The sequence below is a fragment of the Antrostomus carolinensis genome, unplaced genomic scaffold (assembly GCF_000700745.2).
Source record: "Antrostomus carolinensis isolate BGI_N321 unplaced genomic scaffold, ASM70074v2 scaffold77, whole genome shotgun sequence".
Lineage (NCBI taxonomy): Eukaryota > Metazoa > Chordata > Aves > Caprimulgiformes > Caprimulgidae > Antrostomus > Antrostomus carolinensis.
In genome coordinates this window covers 23384-50987 of record NW_010327779.1, presented here as the reverse complement: position 1 = coordinate 50987, position 27604 = coordinate 23384, and the positions used below count along the sequence as shown (strand labels likewise).

The 27604-nt window shown below is 41.8% G+C and overlaps 1 protein-coding gene across 1 annotated transcript in view; it reads right to left on the bottom strand.

Annotated features, from left to right (window-relative positions):
• Positions 1-27604, bottom strand: part of LOC104528073 (low-density lipoprotein receptor-related protein 8) — a gene marked incomplete at its 5' end in the record, with an annotated part of 73419 nt that overhangs the window by 23990 nt on the left and 21825 nt on the right. The window contains 2 exons of the mRNA XM_010171978.2: positions 275-637; positions 17215-17343. Of these exons, the coding sequence (XP_010170280.1) occupies positions 275-637; positions 17215-17343 (492 nt within the window). The remainder of the gene's footprint in view (positions 1-274; positions 638-17214; positions 17344-27604) is intronic.

Sequence of the window (27604 nt, the reverse complement as noted above, 5' to 3'; positions counted from 1 at the left end):
GTGAAACAGATCTTTTCTGAGACAAGGTGCCATCCAACTGCTCTTGCACCTCCTCTCTGAATCTTCAAGGAAAAAGCATAAAAGGAGTCTGGAATGTACCTGACCCTGCTGGGTTGGGCACCCAGCCGTGCCATTGGGACACAAATACTCCTTGTCAGGCACACAGTTGCTGCACAGACATCAAAGACTTGCCTTAAAACACAGCCCACAGCAGCCTTCCAGCCCCTGTCCCCCCCAGAGGAGAGCCCTCTGCCCTGCCCCCGCAGACACTCACGGCAATCCTGCTCATCGGACTTGTCCTTGCAGTCTTCGTCCCCGTCGCACTTCCAGTTCAGGTGGATGCATTCACCGTTGCCGCACTGGAACTCATGAGCCGCGCAGGTGTTGAGGGCCTTGGCATCGTACCCACACTTCTCCACGGACTCATCCGACTGATCCTCACAGTCCGGCTGGTTATCGCAGACCCACAGCTCCGGGATGCACACGCTGTTGTTGCACTGGAACTCATTGGGGTTGCAGGTCAGAGGGGAGCATTTTTTTTCATCACTGCCATCCCCGCAGTCATTGTCACCATCACACACGAAGATGACGGAGATGCACGACTTGTTACTGCACTGGAACTCATTGGGAGAACAGGCTTGGGAATAAAAACAAACAGGTGAACTGTGAGATCTCCAACCTACTCGTCACTGTTGTGCCAGCTTTAGTGTATTAGGAATGTCTGAGACAGGGGGAGACCGAGGGCAGAACAGAATTACGTTGGCTGTCCTAACCCAAAACATTTTTCCCCAGTGGCAAACTCCACAACGAGGAGCCGGTGAAGACGCAGTGGTCACCTCCCCAGCTGTGCCATAGACACAGGTCATGGGCAGCCCCAAAGCAGAAAGAGCAGCAGGGCTGTGAGAACTGCAGATAGGAAAAGCACTGCCCACCACTGCCCTGGTGTTGAGGTGGGAGCAGCCAGGCAAGCCCCGGCGTAGGGGGTGACAGCACGGAAAGAGCGGGGAGATTGCGGGGCGGGCTGGAGGTGTGCTGGCACGTGCTGGAGGACTTGCACGGCGCTTCAATTTGCTCTGCACTGACATTACCAGCTTCCTGACTTTCACAAGCACAGAATCAGGTTTCAGAATTTCACAGTGTGCCTGGTTTTGGACATATTAAGTGGGATGTGTAGGGTAAATATTTAGTGAGTCGAGCATCAATTTATCTGCAATCTGCCAGTAAGACCCTTTACAGCACACTGAATGTCTTCCCTGGAAATCAGAACTCAACATTAACATACAAATGAGGCGTTTGTCAGATACAAAACTGAGTGGAATACTCTCCTCTGCAAGCCTAATGGACAGCTGAACCAGAAAAGCCTGCTCAAATTAAACTTGCAGGTACTCCAACAACGTGCAGTTCACAGTCACTTTATTTCATCAAAGTTTGGGGGGAATCAACACCCTGGAAGAAATTCTCCATAAATACTTCTAGGCAGTGACTTGAAAAAGAACTCTGCTTCTGCAGTTTCAGTCATCTACAGGAAAGTTACAGCTTTGATAAATTACAATAAATATATTAAAATAAATTACAATAAATTTTTTATTTTATTTTATTTTTTTACGTTGCACTCGGGAGTCTTTCTGTCTTCATAAGCAGCACTAGTCACTGTTGTATCTGCTGTTTCCCTGTAATAAACCACGCAGCTCAGATGGCACCGACTGCTGCATTGGCAAGTGCATCTGGGAAGCAGCAGAATTTCTGTGAAGGAGTTGTCATATCCCAGCTTTCAGCCAACAACAGGAACCTGGTGGCTTTCTACTGAAATATTATGTCTGTTTTATACCTGGGAATGAAACTCTTTATCTAGCAATTAAGAACATGTTCATTTGTACACAGATACTTATTTACACTCTAGCTTGCAGACTTGCTGGGCTCTGTGTGTTAACCTAAGCAGCGGGTAGTTTTACATCAGAGAGTGACAATACTTCTCCCCTCCTGCCTTGTGCTCTGACCATTAAAATGCTCTGTTTTTCTACCAAATTCTGCTCTTTTTCTCCATTGAGCATATTTTCTATCCTTATCCCATAACTAGAAATAAAATAATCTATTAACCCTACTGATCAATACACAGCTGTATAACCTAACACTGTCTTCAGATGATGCATAATATGGAACTGCCAAGTCAAAGTTTAAGAAAACAGCTATAATCTTACCAATGTATTTAAAAAAGGAAGTGAGGAACAGGGATGTTTCAAGGGCTATGTACAGTCTCTATAACAGAACAAGGCTGAGAAGAAGAAATTGCTTTTCTGGCATTATTTTGATGAATCTCAGAAACAGATCAGCGAGCAAAATTTTGCATAGTCCTTTGATCCGTCATTTTTGGGCAAGGTTGTAATGATTTGCACACTCCAAATGTGCATTAATTTCCTTTCCCTCAACCGTAATGAGCCCATCCTTTTTCCCTCGTTGTTTTCCTGGTCCCACCTCCACCCCTCCTTCTGTCTGCATGCACTTCCCTTCAGAAATCTGCTGCATTGGCAAATTAGCAACTGATAAACATATGTGTGGGATACAGAGAATGGAAGTTAGCACAAAAGCTCCTTCTTTGCACCTACAAATCCCAGTACAGATATTAAATTACTGATAATCACAGTCAGAAAATAGAAGCAGTTCAGCTTTTGTAACCTCTCATGAGGACTTTCTCGGTGCAGCTTGTGAATTACTAGCTAGAAAAATTGCATGGTCATGATTACTGTGTTTCATTTCTTTTTAAAAATCAAATTTAGTGTGATGACAGCACTAGAGACTCCACATTCTTCCTCCATGGAACAAGCACAGCAGTCTGGCTGTTGCTAACTCCCTTTTCCCACCACCACAGTCCTTCGGTGCAGATCAGTCTCTGCAACTCACTTGCACAGCTAAAGCCAGGGGCAGGGGCACAAGCACTGACAGGGCATCACCTGCACTGGGACAAGGACTGGAAGGCAGAAGAGCAGGTCTCTGTGCTCAGCTCTTCCTGCCTGCAATTACAGCAGCCATATGCTACTGGGACAACCAGTAAGGCTGATGGGCTGCTACCACTGTGCCACGACAAGGTCACTGGACAGCCACCAGAGCTGTCACAGGGGCCACAGCAGTGCATGCACTAGCAGCCAGCGGCAGTGCCAAATGGCAGCACGTGGTCCCTCACTACAGAAAGCTGCTCCAGGCACCTCCTGGTGAACTCAAGAAATAAAAACGCTCTTTTCATCTACAGACCTAATGACCACCTTCAGGCCACCTCAAATGGGACAGTTCCTTCTGGGTCACACACGCCTCCAGCACAGACCTCCATCTCCATGTGCAGCTGACTCTCCTGCTGGCCATGGAAAGGCAGATAACGTCCCAATTCCTCTCACCCTTCCGTTATCCTCTCTGACAGCTAAAATCCACAGGGCATGCCAGGATAAAGCAAAGCCTGCAGCTTCCAGCCACTCAGGGACCTCTCTGGCACAAACAGGCAACAGAGGAGAAAAGCTGCTTACAATCCCTCTGTACCGTGGCAAGATCCAGTGTGCTCATGCTCTTCGGGGTCCCTGCTGCGTGGTTTGGTGCTGGTTTGAAGAACCTAATAAAAAGCAGCACTACAAATTTTCTTACATAGCACCTGGAGAGATGAGGATAGAGAAGGGAAGTCCCAGAGACAGTTTGTTTCACGCCTCCTTTCATAAATCTGTCAGGGTACCTAGGCAGTCCCATCACTACAGCATTTCACTGCCTCCAGAGCCTTGCAATAGAAAGTGTGCAAACAGTAATTAAATCATCACTAGGGTATTTTTATTTTGACTTGAGCAATTTGTTTGCATTCTCTGATTTTGCTACGTGTCCTATTGTAAGTTTATTCGTGCAAAACAAGAGAAACAAATATTAGCATGCTTTCCTCAGTGCCAAAGAAATTAATAAATGTCATACTCTAAGGTGCAAAACCCACGTCCAATATGAAGTGATCTCAGTAGAAATCTTGGAAAGGTTGTCAAGAAGAAGTGTTTAACCAACAGGCTTCAAAAGCATTTTTGCAGAGTGCTGTAACCCATTAAGGTTCTTCACAGTTTCAGGAAGCAAAATATCACATCTAAATGATAGTGTACATGTGCTTTGGCCTACAGACAATATACACCAGAGGTGCTACACATTAATTTCCACCTCGTACTATACGCCAATACATTGAGCACAACTGTCACAGTTTTTGCTTCACAGCCTCCAGCTGCAGTCTTGTCACCTCTCCTGGGGGGAGTGGAGCAGAAGCAGTCTTTGGATACAGGAAGTTAAACAAAGAAAAAAAAAAGATGGATTGCAGTTGTGGAGTTAGCATTTCACTGGCTGGTTCCCCTTTGCCCAGAGCCAGGATTTATTTAACCTGAGGCTTTAGTGAGTGGTCTGGTACAGCAGGGACAACCTTAGCTCAGGCGCTGCACCAGAGTTAAGATAATTCTACCACGTGCTTTTTAAAGTGCTCAGAGAGAAATGTAGAATGCTTGAAAGATACAGGGCACTCTGAGAACTGTAATTTCAAAAAATACTTATTTGTACATAACAACATTTCTACAGTGGACATGTCTACCACAAATGGATCCTCAAATCTGGATAAAGCACAAAATATGAAATAAACAGGATATCCATCATTAACGGAAGCTGAGAATTACGTTCAACAGGCTATAACTGCTGCCACTGCTAATCTTTAATTAAAGATTTTCTAGCTTTTCAGTAAGTCAGGTATTTAATTCATCTCTCTCCTCCAAAAAAGTCAGTTCTACTTTAAATTACATGAATGGCTGAAAGAAATATAATTATTTGGTAAAATTTGTGGTAAAGTAGATAACAGCAATTATTGATGCTGAAGACAAGAAAATAGAATGAATTATTACACTGCATTTTTCCAACACCCTCCCAAAAGCAACTTAAAAAAGTGTGTCTTAAAATTTCTTATTTGCTTAAATCTGATAATAGATGTTTTAAAGAAGGCAAAGAATGATTTGCACATACTAACATTTACACTGGGAAGAGAGAGAGATGTGCTGTTGATTTATCACTGCTTCAACACTGGCAGGAGAGGCTGGTGGAATTCAGAAACTCTCCTAAGCTGAGAGGTTTAGGATCTGAGCTCCACACAGGCTGCAGGGGTGGAATGCCTGAGCTCCATCTGCCCAGGTATTATTCTGTGTGAAGAAGTGCAAACCCAGCTACCACAGCCCACAAAGTAATTTCTGAGCTGGACCATGGATAAGGAGGTAACAGTGTCTAGACAGGATAAATTAAGTTGGAACTCCCAGACCAGTTACCAATGCTCTCATCATGTCAGTTTTATTTAAAAAATATTTATTTTCAGGCTTAATTGTATCTAAATTATTTATTTTGTCTGCAGACAACTGGTGTGCTTACCAAGCATCTGGATATTTCATACAGACCTTCGATCAAATGCCAGTCTTTAAAGCATGGACTCATGCCTAGAAGGACAAGTTTCCCACGGAAAGCTGTCCTCCAGGAAGGACAGCAAAAGAGATGGAGGTAAATGAAGATGACCTTGAAGAACATTGCTCTGAAAAAATGACAGGCCTCCCATGGAGGAAATAATGCAGCTGGATTGCAGTCTCACTACTAACAGTGGTTGTTGCTATGGTGATTGATACCGAAAAGCCCATATAGACGAAGACTGCAGGAGGAATAGTAATTCCTGATATTGTTCAAATCACTAATGTAGCTAAGGAGCCATCTCACGTGCTCTTGCAAATTAATATTTGCATGTGCTCACTGCCTTTGCCACGCTGCTCCCCTCAAACAGAAATTAGTTATTTTTCCATTCTCCGCAGCAGTATTTGCATAGTATTAGTTAATTATAATGGAGCAACCAGATGCCAAAGCCCCTGCTGATAAATAATAGTTGGTTCAAAATGTATTTACTGATTTATGATGTATTTCCTGAGAATCATATATTCATTCAAAGTGGTTTAATTTTCTGAAAATAGAATTAATTACGACCCCACAATTAACGAGAGAAGCGGCTTACGTACAAAAGGTATGCACACTCTGAATTTCTTCCCTATCTTTAATCTTACGTGCAATGAGGTTGCTAATTCATACTTGCAGTCTCCTCAATTTTACTTCACACCAGGAAAGTGTTATCACTCTTTAATACTCTGATTGAAATATAATCAGCTGAATCAGATTGGAGATGCTTGGTATGAGCCAAAATTTAAATGGGGAAAAAAAAATGCTGAGAGGTGTTTAGTGGGTTTCTTTTTTAACTCTGAAAATTGGAACCTGTATGGGACAAGCTCATTCCTCTTCCCTCAGACATGACTTGCTTATTAAAACGGCAATTTTACAAATTACACCAATTTGGCAAATCCCTCAGAAACATCTGATAATATCCATGAAACTCACAGCTGCTCTATCACACAAATTCTATATTTCTCAGGAATATATAAACATTCTTCCAGCAGCCAGAACAGAGCATTATGAACAGGGCCTTGATCCTGTGACAGTACACACAAAAACCGCGTTACTGTGTACACAGACCTCCTGGACTCAGCAGGACTCACTGTGGTTATCAGGCTTGCCTGCACAGAACTTTCTGCATGACCAGGAGTTAATTTTGCCATTGCAGAGTTTAAATCACAGACCCTTGGCCAGGAAAAGCCTACTCCATAGATCTTCACATTCCATCCACTGGGCAGACTACCAGTCTCTGCTCATCTGCTCATACGGAGACATGAACTGCCCTATTATACCTGCCTGTTTTCTCCACTGCCTTCTGGTTTCTTATGTCCAGCTCAGGAGAGAGACTTCATCACAATCTTAAAAGCTACACTTTGGCAAATTTGTCATTTGTCTATTGGCAAATGACAGCATAATTTGTTTTATTCTGACTGGGAAAGGCAAGGAATTCAAACCCATGTCTGCTGGTCCACAGCTATGTTGCTCACCTGCCACTTACTCCCTACCCACAAATTCCCAAGCACAGGGATGACACCAGTTTAAACATTTGGAAAACCAATCTGCTCCACTAGAATCAATCAAGTCTTTTACACTGCCATAACTAAGGGAATCCTGGAGGTTTGTAACCATCTACAATACTTATCTTTATTGAATGAAGATAAGGAACAAGGGAGCAACAACTGACACTACAAAGCTACGTGCACTGCTAATGCTTGAGCAGCTACTCTCACATCATGAAATCTGCACACATCTCAAAAGCACTAATAGAGAAAAGAAAATAAATCTTAATTCATAACTGGAATTCTTTGTTGATGGAATGATCACACAGGCCTATCTGTGTTAAACAGAGCAAAGAAAAGCCACATTGGCCACCCTCAGGATATGTTTCTGAACCAACAGGTAAGGCAGTGAAAAAAGCCTGGCTTCAGCATGACAATCTGGAAGCTACAGCAGCCGAGAGCTCTCAGGTTTCAACTCAGCTCAGTAATGAGGGACAAAGCAGTGCTCGCCTTGCAAGCAACAAGGTCATTGCCCCATAAAATCTCCACTTCCACTAAATTACTTTGCTAGATAGGAATTCTCTGTTAGAGGAGGTATTTCTTCTTATTGCACTTTGCTTCACTATTAGACTTAAATATTCATTGCATTTAGAACACGGCACTATTAACTCTTCTAGAGCACAGACAAAACACTGAGTTGTCACATCTTACCCCCCTTCAGCTCACTCAACTGTGTCGCACATTTCTCTAGGAACAACGATCCAAAGTGAGTTTGTGTGTAGGTTCAGTTACAATTCAAAAGCTGCTTTTGAAATAAAACAGTTTGCCAGGCAGCTGATGAGTACCTTAAAAAAAGAAGCATCGAGGATACAATGGGGCAACTGTCAGAATTCAGTGCAGGCAGATTCAAGGTTATGAATATAAGCACACACTATACTGACCAAGTCTATCAACACAAGACCACTGTGGTGGTTCTGGGAGGGGGAGAGATTGACAGACTTTCAGGAAACAACCAGCCACTAATTATTTTAAATTGTGTGATATTAGGTGACACAGCTATTATTTGATGTAAACAACGTACCCACATAATGTACCCACAATTCCACAAGAGAACCACAATCATTATTTCTACTCAAATGGGAAATTTAAACACCGAGTGACATTCACTGTGATTAAAAGTGTAAGGGTCATGTGCTAACTGCACTCACTTTAATAGCAGTGAGATTTCTACAGCATTAGGATGTACCCTTCAGCTTCTATGGGTTTGAAATAGAAGGCAGTGCTTCGCTGGATTTCGGCTGAGTTGAAGAATCAGTTATACCACACAAGCAATTATTTTAAACTTGTTGGAAAAAAAAGTGTATTCAAAATGGGTAGATGAGGTGCTCAGAGATATGGTTGAGTGGTGGACAGGTACAGTTGGACTCAATGGTCTCAAAGGTCTTTTATAACCAAATGATTCTATTATTCTAAGCGTATTTTATGGTGAGCTAAACCTCCCCAGTTATATTTTATCAAATTAACAAATTTATTTGCAAAATATAAGCAAATTTAATTATATCTTCCTCTGTATGAAAATAGTGTATTTCAGCCACTAAGATAACTTTCAGAAGTTCTATCCATTAACATGGCTCACAGAACAGATTTTTTTGTGTGGTGTCAAACATTACACGGTCCTCTCCTGCGTAGGACTGTGCTGAACTCAAGCTAACTGATTTTGATGCAGTCTTCAGATCATATGCTCAGGAAGCATAACCGTTAAGCACTCGTTAATTAGCGTAACGCATACGTACCCACGGCCACCGAAGGATGGAACTCCTACCCACGTATCTGCCATCGTAACACAATCGTTAGCACTGACAGCTACAGAAGAGTTCCCTTTATAAAAGTGTACAGATTCTCGCTTTTTGGATGAACAGGCTCAGAATTATAGCTCCATTCTTATGAAGAAAGCACTTCAGGGACATGAAATACAATCGTATTTGGCCATAAGAGATGCAATTTCTTGGCTATTTCAACTCCAAGTGCTGTAACTGCTGAAGACAGACTGCCCAGAAGATAAACATAACTACAGGCCAAATTTTGGTCCTCTGACAGCATGACATGTGAGATTGGAGAAAAGAATCAGAAACAACTTCTCCAGCTAAAGTACAGAAAGAGCAGCAGGAAAAATCTTTTGAGGGTGTGCACAGGTAACATTCAGTACAGCAGTATTAGGCTTTCATTTTAATTATCAGCAAATCTTTGTATAAACCCAGTTCTTTCATACCACTCTTCCACAACTCTGTGAAAAATTATCACTCGGGGAGCACAGGAATTGTGTGCGTGTGTGTGTGTGTGTGTGAGAACATGCTTGCAGTGTGTTCTTTGCATCTACTCTTTTTTCCTAGTGTGCCTTCAGGAAAATGTTGTAAAAATACCAAATTCTAAACTGTCCTGTTTTCATATTGTGTTTTCACCTATTATGTTTAAAAAAATTAAATTATTCATGAAACATACTGATATGGACAATTTATCTGTAACTGAGAGATCAGCACAGAGCAAATGTGCAGAGCCACCACCAAAGCCCGTGTGGTGAGCAAGGCACCACTGAGTACGGGAAACTCCCTTTGCAGAACGTTACACGTCTGCTGTTTTTTAAACCTAAGCTCAAGAGACAGCAGTAGGGAAAACAAAGCCATTTTGCCCTAACCTGCAGGTAGAGCCCTAGCACAGCTTAGCCCATGGCTTTAGGGTTTAATTCTTGACTTACCTGATGACCATCTTAAGTTCATGCAGTATTTTACATTTAATTACAACAAGCACCCAATATATTAAAAATGCAACTACCTTCACTTTTCCTGTAAGAGTGCAATTAAAGGTAAGTACCAATCTCATTTCTCTTGCTGCTTTGTTCTGAAGGAACTCAGGACAAATATGATTATGGGCTGATATTTCTCCTAAATAACAATGGAGCTTTTTCTGCAATTACTCCTGCTTTCGAAGGAGCTCTAATACTTTAAGCAGTGATAAAGTGGCAGCTGTACATGTTTAATTTCTGAGAGCCAGGGCATAATGCACAAGCATTAATCCCTCCAGCTGTCCAGTAATTAAACATCATGTAAAGCCCAGAGGATATCATTGATGTGCTACCTTATCTTATTTATGAAGGACTTCCATTTGTTAAATCTATATTAATTTTCTTTCCATTCTTGGAAATAACTGTAGATTCCTCCACCATGGCAACTGTATTCAAGTTACAGTTACTTTCTATAAAATGTCAGGAATTTCAGGCTAGCCATGTCTCTTTTCATCACATGCTGAAACTATAATGAATAGTGATAGTAGAGAAATATTTCCTCTACAGGCATGAGTGCAATACTATGGGCTTTAGCCCGATTAAAATTGGTGGGCTTCTCGGAGAGAATATAGGGCAAAAATGTGAATCTTTGGGTTTAATTTCCCTCTGAGCTGACTGAGGAACAGTACATCACTGTGCTCCTAGCTTGTTAAGGAAGGCAATGAACAGACTTCATAACTTTAACAAAAGCATGTATTAATCAGGCTACAAAGGAAGGTAAAATAAGTGCTACATTATCACCAAGTAAAAAGCTGTCAGTAGGAGCTGTGGAGACTGGGAATGAACAGAATCGATACGGTCAAATCCCCATACTGGGGGTGTGACTTATGCAAAACACCTTTTACTGCACGAAGAAGAAAGTGATGCTGAGGCAACATGATGCTCCTTATTGCTACAGGACAATGATAAAAGATAATAAAACAGTTTAACTGTCAACAGAAAGGTCACTTCATGTGAATGCAGGTGCAGGAGCAGTGTACAGGAAGGTGGCTTTAAATTTGTAATTTCCTCACTTCAGCTAGCTCACCACCAGGTGGATCTGCTGGAGGGATCAGACCAGCTCTAGCCTGTTTTAAGTTCTGCCTTCTGGCAATGGTTCTCAGGTGACATGAGGGCTATCGAGCAGGGCACTGGAAAGAGTTGACTCTGAAAGTTTTCTGCACTTGGACCTTCCAGGAAAAAGGACTCCTCACTTACCAAGTGCTGTTGCTTTTTATGGAGAATCACACATGCGCCTGGAGCTTTGCCAGGAAAGAGTAAGTGAAAAGCCCTGAGGATCTTATTAAGTGATATACATATATATAAATATATATATACACACACACATAATGGAAACATGAAGAGTATGAGCTACCATGGCAAGGACATGCGGTTTACAGCTGAGCAAGACTGTGCTCACTGTTGTTTCCCTTATTAATTTAAAAACTTTACCCAGTTTGTTCACTCTTAATCTGGCTAATCTGACATATTTTATAATAAGGATGAAAATCCAGAACTAGTTCTGAGATATACGGTCAGCAATGAAAAGCCAGAAAACCAGGGTCCAAAAGAAGATGCTCTTGGTAATGAGGCTGTCATTGTCATGAGACTCCTGCAGGAATTACTGTCTCTCACTCTTGGACAACTTTATGAGATCAGTATAAGTATGTCCATTATCTGCACAAGTTCCCATGGATCTGTACTATACTTAAGCAGAATAAATCATGGTATGAGAAAACAGCTTATTATGCTGCTGCTGCGAATGGCAACACACCATTTCACTGTACCTGACTATTGGGAAAGGGTAAAATTGTCCACTTCCAATTCCTCATCTGCAAGACACTATTTCCATACAGGGTGCAAGCAGTGGTCCAGGTGAGAACCAGTGACACAATCAGAAGAGATGGGGCCAGAGCCCTGCTCTCTCTGTTGACCATCCCAGAGTCCTGTCAGGAGGAACAAGCGCTGTCTGCATTAAAGGTGTGTGATGCCCAATTCAGCTGTCACAGGATGGCAGCTCTTCTGTTCTAAAGCCATGCTCACATGCTCTCTGCATTCCTGAGTGGCTAACAAAACACTGGGTAATATCTCTTTTAGGAAAGATTTAACAAGTTCTGCAGTAGTTAGTAAAGTGCAGACTGGCCCCAAGTTGTGATGTTTTAATTACAATGTCCCATATTTAATTTATCTTTTTAGTCTCAGTAAATGTGTTCCTAAGCTTGTCCAATCAATTGTGACAGAGGTTAGGTACACTGGAACAGAAAACCTCAACCAGTGAAATAGGGAAGAGGAGCCGAGCACCTCCAAGCCAGCAAATCCAAGACTGCTCTTACATTATTAACTGCTGTTGTCTATGTCAGGGGACTAAACCTGACCTACGACTACAACACACTTGGTATTGTAAAGACACAAATTACTTCTGCTCCAAAGAACTGAAAAGTTAGGATTTTTTTTCTTTTTATATTATACACTTTTATTTTTAAAAGGCAGATATTTGGATTTTCAAAAATTGTTTGTGCACTGGAAGTTAGCAGTGGACTTAAAGCCTACCTGCTGGAAGTAAATTATTTAGGCAGACAGTCACTCAGCTACCTACATGCAAGGATTAATACTCACAATTAATCCTTGGTACAATTACAGCCTGTGCAGACACAAATCTGGATTCCTAAAGACTGATGATTTAACCAGTACAGGTTAAAAAATTCACAGCTTCCACTGCTTCCTTGGGAAGCTCTTCCACAGGGTGAAAACAGCACCATCTTTCCTCCTTGTTCGTGGGTGCACAAGAACAATGAAGTGCCTTACCATCCATTGATAATGACGCCCAAGCAGCACGGTGGGGTCAGCACCTGCACTGCTCATGAGCATAACTGCTTTCCTAATACTGGAACCAGACCAGGCCTAACCGGTCAGCAAAGCCCATTTTACATACCCCTATGGAAGTTTTTATTTTAATGGACTTCACCTATCAAATTGGTGTTTCTCACTCCACACATGGCAAACAGGACCCTTATTGCAGAGGAATACAGTCTGCTTTGCTTACCCCTAAGGCTAGCTTTCTACAAGGAGAGATAAGGAACTCAAAGGAAATACTTGACTTTTCCATTGTTTGAGATTACACATTTTTTTTTCAGCAAACCTGCACTCAGGTAAGTCCAGAGCTTGCTAACTTCAGCTGAACCCTTTCTCTAAAGGAGGTTATACAAGGACAGATTCTCTCCTTCCTTGAAGCAAAGATATTCTGAGCACTGCTGTGACAAACCTTTTTCCAACCACACAGGGTGCCAATCAAAACAGTCAGTCTTCAGCAGTGACCAAAAGCAAAGGAGTGGAATATAAAGCACCAGTTACTTACCATTTGTGCAAGATGATGCACCAAGAACGTGGCTGATACAAATCGTAAAGGAGAACCCAACCCAAACAGAAGATTCTCTTATTCATATTCTGTACTTTTGTCCATGAATTTCTGAACAGCAGCTTTCCCCCTCCAGCTGGCTGTACCAGTGCCTACACTGACTATGCTGGGTAAATTTCACATTGATTTACATTTACTGGGTAAATTTCACATTGATTCAAAATGCAATTACACAATTCTGAGAAGAAAAATCCATCAAGAATTATCAAATCCAGAATACTATCTGAAAAGCAAGTTGTTGGAGGCCAGAAACAGACATAGGAGGAAGAGACATTATACACTTGCACTGTTCTTACAGTTTTGGATCATTCTACTAGTGTAATCATTGTTTCCTCTCCTGCACTCTCCTGCAGCAGATCCTCCCTTAACTCAGACCGTGAACATTTTGACACAGGGACAGGTGCTTGCACAGCCTCAGCACAACCAACCCCTGCTCCTGTATCTAGATAACAGCTCAATATTGTCAGTGGTACAAATCAGCAATGCAGAAAAGCAGTCTCAAGTAATGTTCATAAACTCCATATTATGTTATTTTGAAGAATTATAATACTAAAAGCCAGTTATTCCTATAAAGAAGGAGGAGTATCCATAGTTAAAATACATTTAAAGTGTCACATTAGCTCAAAGTAGTAGCTTTATTAACATGGATTTAGAAAGAGCTTAAGGTTTTTCTTCTGGCTGTCCTCACAATATCTTCAATTCATCTTCCACTTGTTTATTGCACGTGAAGGCTCTCACTATATAAATTATCCTGAGCACAAATAAACCCCCTTCCAAACATTTATCCAGAAAGATGTGTTATTTATAGACAAGTTGGTCAGCTCTGTGAGAGGTGCAGCCTTAGCTATGACACAGTCCTCCTCTCTAAGGGGCTGCAGGTGGCAGTCAGGGCTGAAGCTTCTTTTAAAATGAGAGCAAAAACATGAGTGCAGAGGTTAAAAAAAAAATCTGACTTTTTTTTGTCAGAATGCTGTGTGCTGCTGAGATAAGAGAAAATAGATTCTAAACAGAGAAGAAATGGGAAGGTTAACAGAGTATCAGTGGATAGGCTTAGTGAGGTTTATCAGATTTGGATAAAAGAGAGGATAGCTATCAATCCTCCACAAGCTCTCAGAGTTTAAACAGCCAACACATTTGTTCTCATCCATGAGGAAAACATCTTAATTTGACAAGCAACCTCACTGAAAATGCTCCCACTACAGCCATTCATCAGTGCCTCCTGTTTCCTTCTCAAAGAGAGTTTAATGCCTCTGAAAGGTGCTGAGTTGACAGATCTGGGGACTGAAGGCTTCTGATGTTTGCAGGCAGCCAGGAAACTCCAAGTTTGCCTGTCAGTGCCTTTCCACCTGGTCCCCCGGCCAGAGAATGGCCCATCCCACCTTCATACTCAGCAGCAGCCCCTCAGCAAAGACTGCAAGTTGCCACTGAGGTTTCAGCCTACAAGAGGACAACATGCAATCATAAGGAACTAAATGAAAGTCACTAATTCATTTCACATGAGTTACCCAACAACCATCAGAAGATGGTAATTTTTCCTTGGACTAAACTTACATTTTAAGAATCTGCATGTGCACTAAAAACATGGAAGATAAGCAAGACTAGAGATGCTGAAACATCCAGAAAGGAAACACTCAGCTATTTCTAAATCCATTAATAGCATCATTATGCTGAAATTATGTGGTATTCTGAACATACTTTCATTCATTTTGGGGGTTACCTAGAGCCTTGAAAAACAGAAATTCAAAGCAATTTCAAGTAGATTTTTATTACAGATAAAAGACTCCATGAGACAACTCCTACTGGTGTAAGCAGCAGCATTAATTCAGTGGAGGCAGCCACCAGTATAAAAATTGTTTTAATTTCCTTAACTCATATTGGGAAAAGAATATATTTTTTTTCCCTAGCAGTGACAATTCTCTTCTACACTTGCCTCTAATTCAAGCCTCCCATTCAGTGGGGAAAAAAAAAAGGCATAAGCTATAGAGAGAACACTAAGAGTTTCATACAGAAAACAAATAAAAGACTTTTGAAAACTGCCAAAACATTATTAGCTTAAAGGACACAGGAGCAGGGGTCTAAGCACATCACCAACTTACTACATCATAATAATTTATTATTTAGGAATTATCCATGCATATGCACTTAATTCCACATGAAACAGGAGGCAACCTAAGCCTTTTCCATGTGAGCCAACTCAACTGGAACTATGCCACACGGGCACAGTAAACTGCTAACATTACTTCCAGACCTCTGAGTCATGTGCAATATGGAATGGAGCTGCTTTGAAAAACTTTGTGTCTGATCTGAAGTTAATTGAATCAGTGAGTCACATCAAACCTTCATACCGAGCTCCACATGTAAAAACTGTACACTGGGTTTCATTAGCAAGAGTGAGGCCAGCAGGTTGAGGGACGTGATTATTCTCCTCTAGCTGGTACTTGTTAGGTCATATCTGAAATACTATGTCCAGTTTTGTGCCACCCTGACAGGACAAGAAAGGCATGTGCAACCTGGAGAAGGTCCAGTGAAGTCCAGCAAGATGGTTATGGTGCTGGAGCACATGCTATAAAAGGAGGAGCTGAGGGAAATGCGGTTTGTTAACCTGGAGAAAGTTGGAGGGAGATCTTACTGCCATTTTCCAATGCCTAAAGGGGCGATACAGCGAAGCTGGAGGCCAACTGTCCTCAGAAGTGCACAGCAAAAGGAGAAGAGGCAATATGCACAAGTTGTGACAAAGAAAAAGGTAAAAAAGGACAAAGGAAAAATATTTTTACAAGTCGCTAAACACTGGATGAAGTTACTCAGATGGTAAAATCTTTGGCAAGACTGGATTTTGTTTGATAAAGCTGACTGCAAAGAAAGAAATTTATCCACGGTGTTTTACTCAGAACCACAAGATGTTCACATAAAACATATTTCATTACATAACTTCAATTAAAAATATAATGTGGATTATGAACTGGCTAGGTATTAGAGCCCAAAATCCAGTTTCCAAATGAAGAAGCATCAACGTGTGCTTCCATGTAATCATTCAACCCCTTCAACAGTAATCTGGAAGTAAAAATAACATTGCTAGTATCATTTACAACACCAGAAATACTGGTAGATGGGTGAATAACTACATGAAACTTCTTAATAGCCTGGGGTCGTTTGCACACAAAGAATTTAGTAACGACAGAGTCATGGAAGAACAGTATTAGAAAGGTGATTTTACTTCTGCACAGTCTGTTAAGACTGTTTCCTAAGTTCTGGTGATCTGTATAAAAAGAAAGTTGGAAAATCAGCTGGACTACTGAAGGGAGCCACAAAAATGAGTCAAGCATTCATTCAAAAGAAAATACTTGACAACAAGAAGCATAAAGAACTAAATATGGATAGTCTATCAAAAAGACAGTTTGAGAAATGGCTTGATTACACAGTGTAGGAGTTTTCACAGAGGGAAAACACTGCTCTTTAATTCAGCAGAGAAAGGTCTAATAAAAGGCAACTGCCATTTAGGGACTGAATTTAAAACTGTTACAGTAAATAGTATAATCATTCCCTCTCTATCCAGTGAAAACAACAAACTATTAATAAATAAATGTCCAGGCCTATCTATTACAGCCCAGAAGAAGCTAGTCTTAGTCTATAGGGCTACTCTCTGCAGGAGGAAGGCCATGGCAGTAAGCTACTGAGCTATCACAGAGGAAGGTTTGAAGACTGTTATTTAAGTCCTTATCACATCATCTAGATATTAACCCTGACAGTCATGCTCCAAACTAACTATATTCTGCTACAGTAGTAAAAGAATACTTAATTCTCCATAGAGTTCACTTTATATTCTCCACCAGCTCCAACGAGAGAACCGTTCTCTCCTCTTTTTTTCTAAAATTCATCACTTAGCATTGCAAATGTAGAGTGGATTAATTTGTTGTCAGGAAAAGTCATCTCTTTACATGCAATTTGTAATAGCCACTCTGGTACTTTCATAGTCCTAGAGGGAGATGTTACATACATATTAAAGTATTACTCAAACTCACCAGGAGTGCAACCAGCCTCGTCAATACCACTTTCACAATCCTTCTGCCCATCACATCTCCAGGACGACGGGATACATTTGCTGCTTAAGTCTCCACAGCTAATTTTTTCAGCTGGACATACTTGCTTGGCTGGAAGAATAAAATAAAGAAAAAACCTCAAGTTAAACATAACTCTAGACATTGCTAACATTGTTTGCACTTTTAAAGTTACTTTTATTTTGTATGACTCAATTCTGAGATGTACTGTAATGAAATCTCAACACTGATTTTGAGGTATGGCTGCTTACATGTCGCATATGCGTTCTCCAAAGGAGACCACAATACTTTTACATGGTAAAAAAAGAGCAGGGGAGCAAAAAAAGCACCACTGTTTATGTCAACAAAATCCCAGAAACCTAACTTTAAACTCGAAGGAACTGGGGGAGTGGAACAGAAGTCAGATTCATATGGAACTTCTACCCAGCATTTCCTTGCAGGCAGACTCTTGCTTCTGGCTATCCCAGTGACACCAACAAACCCTGCAGAGGCCCTGTGGTTCTTTACATACTCTTGGGGCCTGGTGGCCATTTCCCACCTTCTCCTTGCCATCTCAGTCTGTGCTTAGTGTAGAAGTGCCCAGCTTTGTGCTGCAACTTTCCTCTCTGCAATGTGTTGCTGCCTCCTTGCAGAGGCTTCCCTAGAAAAGGACCTTCCTGTCCTTCCAGCCTGTGCCTGACCCAGCTAATCCCTTCCAGGAATATGCAAATAAAACAAATACCATCCCTCACTTATTTTCAAGCTTAAACTCAACCAAAATGAACTGACAGAGTTGGTTCAATAGACAACAGGGATTTCAACTAAGAACCACAGGGCTGGTTGAAGGACTGGAATACTCAGTGTGTGTAATGCTCAATACAGAAACAGTGCAGCCTGTTTGCGACTGCCTCAAACCCCAATACACTGGCTTTTGCTATGAAAACACTAACACTTTGCACACAGCAGCAGCACTACTAGACAAACTACTCTGAAAATACTTCCTTAAATTAAGTCAGGAAAAACAAATCGCCTAACTTAAGTATAAGGGTTACTTATATGTTTGGTATTGCAAGGCAATTTCTAAATTTAATTATTTAGGCACGTTATGGTCAGTAAACGTGGGGAAAAAGTAGCAAGTACAAGCATGAACTCACACATGTTAAACAAAATTGACTGTACTACCTAAATTAAAAGTGACTGTGATCTAAGATATGGAGACACAGGAAGAACTACAGAAGCAAAACCCTCAGCACACGCAAGAATACAACTATGAAAAAAGAAATCTGCCAAATTTATCTGGAACCAAGTAAGCTGTGAAGTTCATTCTCTTGTAACTATTTTGCATTGCCAAAATTATTATTTTTTTTTTTTTTCATAATAGTGTAAAGAGCAACAGATCTACATTTATTGTGACAAGGCTGCTTGAATGCATGATGTTCCACAGTTTAAACAATTGTTTAGTATTCTGGAATAATCATCCAGTTTGGCAGAATTTTCTTATTAAACAGACCAATTTCTCTCTTTAAAAAAAATATCACATGTTTTCAAACAGTTCTTCCACTGGTACTAATGATTATTACGCTATATATGGCTGCAGGTCTACCAAATAGGGAAAAATCTTAATTCTAAATTAAAATCTTTCACATTACCCTGCCCTGGTAAAAGTATTTATGCAAAGTCAATCAGTTTCCCAAGCAGTGAGCAAGGCAGGATGAAAATTATACCTCTCCCATTCCACCTGCACAAGAAGGCTGTAGAGGGGCATCTTACAGCCCCAAAGCATCAATCAGCTGCTTAGGAAGCAGTGCCATTAAATCTCAGGATTTCTCTGTCTTAGCACCTTGAAGTGCTATGAGGAGCAGTTTCTAGAAGCTGTGGGCAACCAATATATCAAGAAAAAATTAGGTCCTGGCACAGACAGACAGTTAATAACAGATGTAATGAAGTTTTATAACCTTGAGGCACAACAGCACTTTTGTTGAAATTTGCTCACTGTACACCTAAATAACGTTTATGAATGTTGCACAATCTACAGAGCGGGTGGAAAAAAAGGGGATTTTCAGGATTTTTGATTATTTTACCAGGAGGTCAGTAATAAAATCACCTGACAATGGAAAGACCAACCCGACTGGGATCAACATGTCTGCCAGCTCAGGCTGGTGCCCTGCCATGGGCTGGGACCCACGGCCTGGATTTTCCCCTCCGCCTTGGTCCCTCTAAGCTGCAGGTTTATAATGCACGACTGCAGGGACATGGTGACACTGAGGACTCGCGTCCTTCCACAGAAGTCAGACAGCATGTCTGAAAATCAGGTCACTTGCCAACTGCTGTGCAAAATGGCGTCAAACAAGGTGCTTACCGTCACCCTTGAGGAAGCTGGCATGCCTCACCACGGCCGAGCGGCTCCAGACACCATCCCCAGAGCTGTATACTGAGGCGTACCCCCTTAACCCTGCCCAAATAATTCACAGATAAAACAGGAAAAACAAATTCTGTGGCAGTTGATTGGCAGCAGCCCCCTCAAACCAGAAAAAAATGGAGCTAAAATGGTTCATTTGGCCTAGAAGCACCAGAGCCCCTCAGCACCGAGGGCTCGCACCCCAAAAATACTGCTTCTGCCAGCCTGAGCCAGCCCTGGCGCACAGGCGGGAATCGGGCTGTGCAGAAAAATAAAAACGTACAGCCAGGTCACTGTAACTTTTCTTAAACCTCCGTACGGAGCCACAGAGGGATCACAGACTGCGCTCCGGCAGAAGCCTGCAGCGGCCAGGGGGGGAAGGCGCCGGAGGCCTCACCTCACCGCCATCAGCCCCTCTGAGGGGAACGATGGCAACTCTGAGGAGAAGACAGCGACCCCTGGGAAAGGGAACACAGGCCACGCGTATGTGGCAGCACAGGAGGCCTAGGGATGCGAGGGAGGCAGGGTAGGGACCCCAACCCCAGCAGCATGGCTGCCTTCCCTTCTGAGGGACCCACCAGCAGCGTGAGTGAAACCAGGGCTTTTTGCCACAAATACTGTACAGGGGGATGAGGTGACTGGAGTCTGCAGCAGCTGCCTGGGCTTTGCATTCCTCCACCGAGGCCTCCAAAGCCTCTCAGCTCTGAGGTGCGCAGCTCCACGGCCAGCAAAACCCAGCTGCCCCCTCCCTGATATCTTCACCACCAAATGCTGGCTGCTGAGGAGACACCTCAGAGGACCAGGCAGATGGGAGTCTGCTGCTGGGGCAAGGAGGACACAGCTCTTCCTACCCTGCACGTGGCTGCGCAAGACAGAGCGCTCGCATCCTACTGCGCCCCTTCCTGCCCCCCTACCCCATTTAATTCACGGTTTGGCCCTGCGATGAAGTTTGCTTCTAGGCTGCCCTATGCTCTAAAATAAGTTTTCACCATAAGCAAACATATGCTTAGAACACATGAGATAAAAAAAAAAAACAACTTTCCTTGCTGGATTTATTACTCCAAATTGATTTCCATGCTTTTGCACTTTGAAAGTTTGTCCCCTGTCTGCACTTGTGCAGTGCATTCAAGAACAAGGTTTGCACTGGACTGGCATACTGGGAAAAGTGAGAAACTAAAGAAAGTCACAAAGACATTTCTTAATCAGGTTATTGGTCCACATCTCAAAAAATAGTTCCAGATCTTTTTGCTATGGTGATTGAACAGAAAACTTGTTCTGATGCCAAGCAGGACCAGCTTTTTCATCCTTGTAGTAAATCTCTGTTGAGAACTAAGTGGGTCAGGATAGGTGAGAACACTTTCCACACTCCTGATTTTGAAGAAGGTGAAATATAATTAAAAAATGGTATAATAACACACTCGGATCATTAACCAGCAAAAAGGTTATTTAGTGGTCACAGTTCAAGTATGGACATTACTTTTGCTTGGCTGCTGTGGGTAGATGCTTAATAGCTTTGGGAAGCTGAAAGGTTTGGAAAGGTATGGACAGAAGACTCCTATTTATGGAAAGCAACCTTTGTGTTAATCATCTTGCTGACAGAGTAATTACAGGCATTTAAAAAAATGTAAATCAAAGCTTGAACTTGCAGGGATGCAGCAACAGAAGCTGCTGTTGGTCACAGTTCATCAAATCTCCACGTTCCAGTGGTTTCTGCACCCAAGCAATTGTTGCATGGAAGCCAACAACTTGTAAGCACTGGCAGATAACAGGAGATCTTGCCTAAAGCTCTAAGCAAAATTTTGGTGAAAATACTTCTGCATTATTTCAGGAAATTGGGTCCCTGCTCTCAAGCTCCCAGGAGATGCTACAGCAGTGCAAGTGAACTCAATGTCGTTGTCCATGCTATGAAACAGGCTTTTAGCTACTGCAATCCAGACTTAACGTTTCGGTTTCTGCAGACTGCTTACACAAACCCAGGGCTTTAGGCTTTACGTGACCAAAATGTTTACATCCTACTTTCCTCTTCATCCACCCAGAAAGGAAAGGGTTAGCGCTGTACATGATAGTGGGTGCCCTTACCCTGGATATATTCTAGACCAATGTGAGTTATAGCAAGATCTGCCTTTTCAGAAAAGCACCATTAAATAACTTCGTTGAAATGTCAGACACATCAAGACCAATTTATCACAATGAACTGCAAATGCCAAGGATGGACAACAATGGTTTATTTATAAGGAGACAAGAGCAAAGAAGACAAGAAGGTTCCATTTACTCACTACCGCCAATGGCACATTCTTCTTTTTCTTTACATGAGGCTACAAAGTCTTTCAGAGAACCATAGAGCCTAACTGGCGCCCCACTGTTTGCTTCCTCTTGTGCCACTGCTGTGCTTTTCAGGCTCCGGACATCATGTATATTCAAGAAAGCCCAAGAAAACAGAATTGATTTACTTTCAGAAGACCATTTGTCAGGTTCTCACCAAACAGGTACTCTAAGAGCATACACAAAATGTAATTAAGCAGCTTCTACTGGTGGGAAACCCACAAGACTTTTCATCAGCAGACTGAAAAGAACACCCTTTGTGGAAATACATCATCTTACAGGTCTGGTATCTGTTGAAATAACCCCCCATCCTCTCCAGACTGCCCCCCGTGTTTTTCCCAGGTACTTCAGAAGAAAAATCCCAACCCAAAACTTTGTTCTGCAACAGAGAAAATACCATACTAAAATGGTTTAATTCATTTTAATTAATTTCTGTCATGCCAATAACTTCTTCCTGCAAAACTTCCACTACTACCTTTATTATGGAACTTAAAAATCCTAACTCCCTCCTTCCTCCAGCAATGGTTTAGTTATCAGCTTTTTTTTTTAAAAGGAATGGCTTTTAACAAGGGCCTTCCCTCCTCAAATATTGCCTTTAAATCTTCTTTTGTCATAGCTGGCAGTCCTATCTCAGAGATATAACAAGAACAAAATAAATGTTCATACCTGCCCACGTACAGGACTAGCACCTCTATGTTTCCAGCCAAAACAAGCACAATTGTTAAATGAACAACTGTTCAGAAGAGAGGAAGGGAGATGGCAGGTAGAGACTGCTTAGGGCAATTCAGAAATTCAGTTTGCAATTCCTAGAGATTTGTGATTCAGAAAAATTCAGTCACAAGTTTGCATATATAATTGGGTTTTTATATGTATATATGTGTGCATATATATATATGAATATATAACCTAGTCTACACTCACTACTGACTTATATCTGATACTTTCCAATTGTATTTAGGATGCATAAGTAACATTTCAAAATCCACTTTGGGACTTAAATTACTGTCACAGCTGAAGGTGTCTCTGCACTGGCATTTTTGTTCCCTTGCCTCTCTCCCACCTCAGCGTAGCTGCTAGGAACACCGGCTTCTACTCTATTCACCCACTAGCTCACTCCATAGCTCAGGAGAGATAGCTGTTGCCTTAGTTCACTTCACTTAACCCTGCAAGACACATCAGATTTTCTGCTAAGGAGTGTTATATAATCATATTGGTTATATCTAGTTAATCTCCCTTATCTTCTCCTTGTGTCGAGCTGAGCCCAAACCAAACAATATCAAACAAGGGCCTCATTTAAAGTGAGCAGTGTTTGTGTGGGGACAGCAACATCCATGGAGGATGCATCTCAGGAATTTCTTTGGCATTGGTGTACAGAAAACACACTGTGACTACACAGGAACTCCCCTGAACCCACAGCTTCACTGGGTGCCTGCATTTGGATCCATGTGTTAGCAATACACAAAGACACAGGGAATGTTAGTCAAAATTGTTTCCACAAAGGTTATGATTCAGCAGTGAACTTCCCCTTCTGTCATGTAAAGCAACACACTACGAGCATCAGCCTGCTGGGATGGCAAGCTTTACATGAACTTGCAACTTCTAAAGCTGGCACAACTGCATCCAGTAGCACTACTTGGTTTGCTTACCGTATCTGTATTTGCATGCACTTGAGATCACTGAGAAAATAAAGGCAACTTTACATTTCCAGCTGAAACCAGCCCAGGTCAAAACGAATGTCACTACTAGTGGCTTAAGTGAATTAAGATTACAGCACTTGGAGACTTGGAAGGAGAACAAACTACCACCACAACTGATCCCTTTGTTGACAGAGAAGGCTGACCCATCCATCTGCTTGGGGCATGCTGACAACACTGATTCCCAGGACCTGGGAACTTGGACTGCTGCTACCTGACTCTACATCTTTGAGTATGTGAGAACATGCTTATGTGCAATAGCCTTTGTGGGAATATGCAGTGGCAGAGAAATAGTGAAAACATATGCTTTCTGCACAAAAAGATAATTAACTTAGGGCTGTTACCTTTAAACTTTGAACATAAATTACTACAAGTAACTCAAAAGACAGATTAGGAAAGGCTACTAAGAAACTATGCTATAAAGGTCAAGAAATTATATAATAAACAGCATTAACAGTTGATATATCTGATAAAAAGATTCTGTAGTGTGATTTGTTTGACAGTGACTTATGTTCACAAGTTCCCAGGGGAATGGTAAAGATTTACACACATTTAACTCCATTGCAGTGCATAGTACCGCCCTCATTAAGTCCGTTCTTGTGTGCTTGTAAGAAAGGCTTCTTTACAACAGCATGGGTTAGGAGTCTTTAATGAGTCTCCAACTCCTTCTCTACCTAGAAACTGTAGGGATAAAACAAGCTTAGTGTACAAAGGGTTCAGCATGTCTGAAATAGATAGCATGTACCTTGCTTTTGTGTGGATTATCACATTAGTGATTACCACCTCTGAGATCAGAGTGAAATAATCAGAAATTCAAAATCCCAGGATTAATACTAATTACTGAAATATAGCAGAATAAAAGTGAGGTAGCTTTTACAGGAAAAGCATGGTTCAAACACAGACACTACAAACAACCTCAATAAGAAAATGATTCTCAGGGGTAGTGCCAATAGTTTTAATAGATAATATAAACTGTATCTGAGCACAGTGTAAGGAGGTATTTCTACAGTAGGCTGAAAAGACAAATGACATCAGGTTTTATAGCAACAAATAACTAAGCTCCATGTCCCACAACCTGAGACACCTGCATGGGTCAGGAAGGGATTCTTTACCTAAGTTCAGAGCTATCCTAGCACGCTTATGGTTTGTTTTGAAACCTTTCCCAGAGTACTCAATACTGGCACAGCTCAAGATCGCATGCTAGACAGAAAGGACTAGTACTCTTGGGCTTCTAGCACATCATTTTTCTTAGGATTCCTGATTGCTATGTCTTCTCACCCATTTTAAAAATCAAAACTATCACGAAACTTGGATAAGAAAAGCATTTCCTTCCCTCAGTCAGACTGGCAGGACTTCAGCTGATTTTGTCTTTCTGTAAACATAGCAAATGCTCACTTGCTGCAATCATCTGAGCATGTCGCACCTAATTAACTTCATAAGTTTGCAACATACTGTTTTGATGGCACTTCTGTTCTCTACCTGATATGCTCATCAGGCCCTGCTGCTGAAAACTAAAGTCCTTTAACTCAAGTCATTTGGCTCATTTCAGGTAAACCCAAGTCAATGTTAATGGCTCATGGTAAACAGAAGGTCAAACTGGATCATTTCATGATCCTCCTTGGCCTCAAACTATAGGAAACTCGCGATACTTTCAGTAGAAGCCAAGAAGCTTTTCAATTGTTTTTAACCTATCCTCACAGTCATACTTTCTAAACTTTCAAAATTTACAAACTAAGATCAGATGTTTAACAACAGTCAGGATATAGGTTGTTGAGCCTCATTAGTTTCCTTTTTTTGTTTTAACTATCTAGCACTCACAAAATGACAAGTGTTTTAGTGGTGTCTGTACAATACAGAGTGACCTTCCTCCACTATCAAGTCTGGTTGAGCACAGACAGACCAGTTTCTAAGGATCATGACAGGTTTTTAAGTATGAGGAAGATCTACATGATACAATAAGGACTTTCTGCTCCCAAACAAACCACATTATCTGCCATTATACACATGAGAATAGAGAACATATTGTAAAGGCTCATTCTCAGCTTTTCTGCTCAAGCAACTAAAAAGTTAAAAAAATTTTCCCCTCCCAGGGGACACTTAACACCACCACACAGAGGGTTAGCAATTCCTCAGTGACATCAGTCCTTGGACTGTCTTGGCCTTTGTACTCCACACAGCTCAATCAGCCCAGCTTCTTATGATCAACAGTACTGAGATGTATATCTTAGATGCTAAACATCTCTAAGCATTGATTTGGTCAGAGACGCGTGAATCCTTTAATAAACCTGAATGAGACTTAACATAGGGATTCCATCCTTTACTACCATTTTATCAACAGTAAACATACAAAACAACTATGACCACCACCTACTTGTGGCATGATGGTGCTAAAGGTGTTAATCCTGTTGCAGAGCTGACTCCATGTGGCAAAGCAGAAGAGATGTAGAACAGAAACAAGGCTGGTGTAGTCCAACTCCATCTGAGTAAAACATTACAGTGTGCGTAGCCACATGAGATACCATTAACCTCTTGCCACCTCTAAATGCTACAGAGTTTTATATCTCTCCTGACACCACAGCCATATGGTCACTAGAAATGTTTACTCAGATTAATCCAGAGAATAAATAAATACAGACTTGTAATGACAGGCAAATACCTAGCTTAATCACCGTGAAGCACCAGCCCTCATTGTTGAGGGGAACAAAAAGGGGATTTTGACAAACTGAAGTCTGAGGCCATCTGCCAACTCTTCACCCTACTTCTACCAACTTTGGCCCTTTGCATGTCTTCTCTGTGGATGAGACAAATCCATGATTTACCCCGGATTTAAAATGGAGAAATGTTCAAGCATGCTCAGAAAAATCCTGGCCCAAACAAATCCGCCGCTGACTTCAACTGAATCAGGAATCAAGTCACAGATCATGGAGAGCATTTGCCAAAATGGCTCCAGCAACTGCTCCATCCCAGTTAGTATCTTGGAGGCCAACATCAAATATGGAAACCAATCAAAATATATTCTTGCCAATTGTGCCACTTACTTCCTTATATTAAGTCACAAAAGGGTATTACTGCTGCAGTGATTTTTTTAAGAGGAGAACAGCTATACAGAAGATTTAGTTTTGTACTTTTATCAGCAGCAGTCATAAGGTAGACCAGCTCTTTAAACTCAAGTGGGATAAAACCTTAACTTATGTCTGCTTACAGGAAGATTTCAAGGTACTCATTTATATCCGCACAAAAGTAGCCTCAGTTGGTATTTATAGGTAAAAAGTGCAATGCCAGAGACTCCAAACAGGCTGGTGCCACAAACGCCGCTGGCCAAGGCCGAGCCAATCAGTAAGGCCTCTGTGGTAACAAAATTAAGAAAAATGGGAAGAGAAAAAAAACGCTGCACCCTTTGCAGCTGGAGAGAGGAGTGAGAAGATGTGAGAGAAACAATCCTGCAGACACCAAGGTCAGTGAAGAAGGAGGGGGAGGTGCTCCAGGTGCTGGAGCAGAGATTCCCTTGCAGCCTGTGTTGAAGACCATGGTGAGGCAGGCTGTCCCCCTGCAGCCCATGGTGGAGCAGATGTCCCCCTGCAGCCCATGGAGGTCCGTGGTGGAACAGCTGACCACCTGTAGCCCATGGAGGAGCAGATGACCTCCCCTGTCCAGTTGAGGAGAGGGAGTGATAGAGTGGGCTTTGGTGGGCATCAGGCATCCAGCCAGGGTCAACCCATCTCAACTACTTAACATTTTATTTTCCCTTCACTGATGAGCATCTCTGATCTCAGGGATCAGCTGGTCATGCCCTTAGCCTGGCACAGAGGAAAGGAGAGAAGATATCAGTAATAAACACAGGGAAAAACTTAGACATCAAAGTAAGAAATGAGACCAGCTGAATAAGAACCTGTTCTTGGTGTACCTACAGCAGCAATGTACGCTGATGATCTGAAGCAGTGCACATTGCTGCTTTAATGTG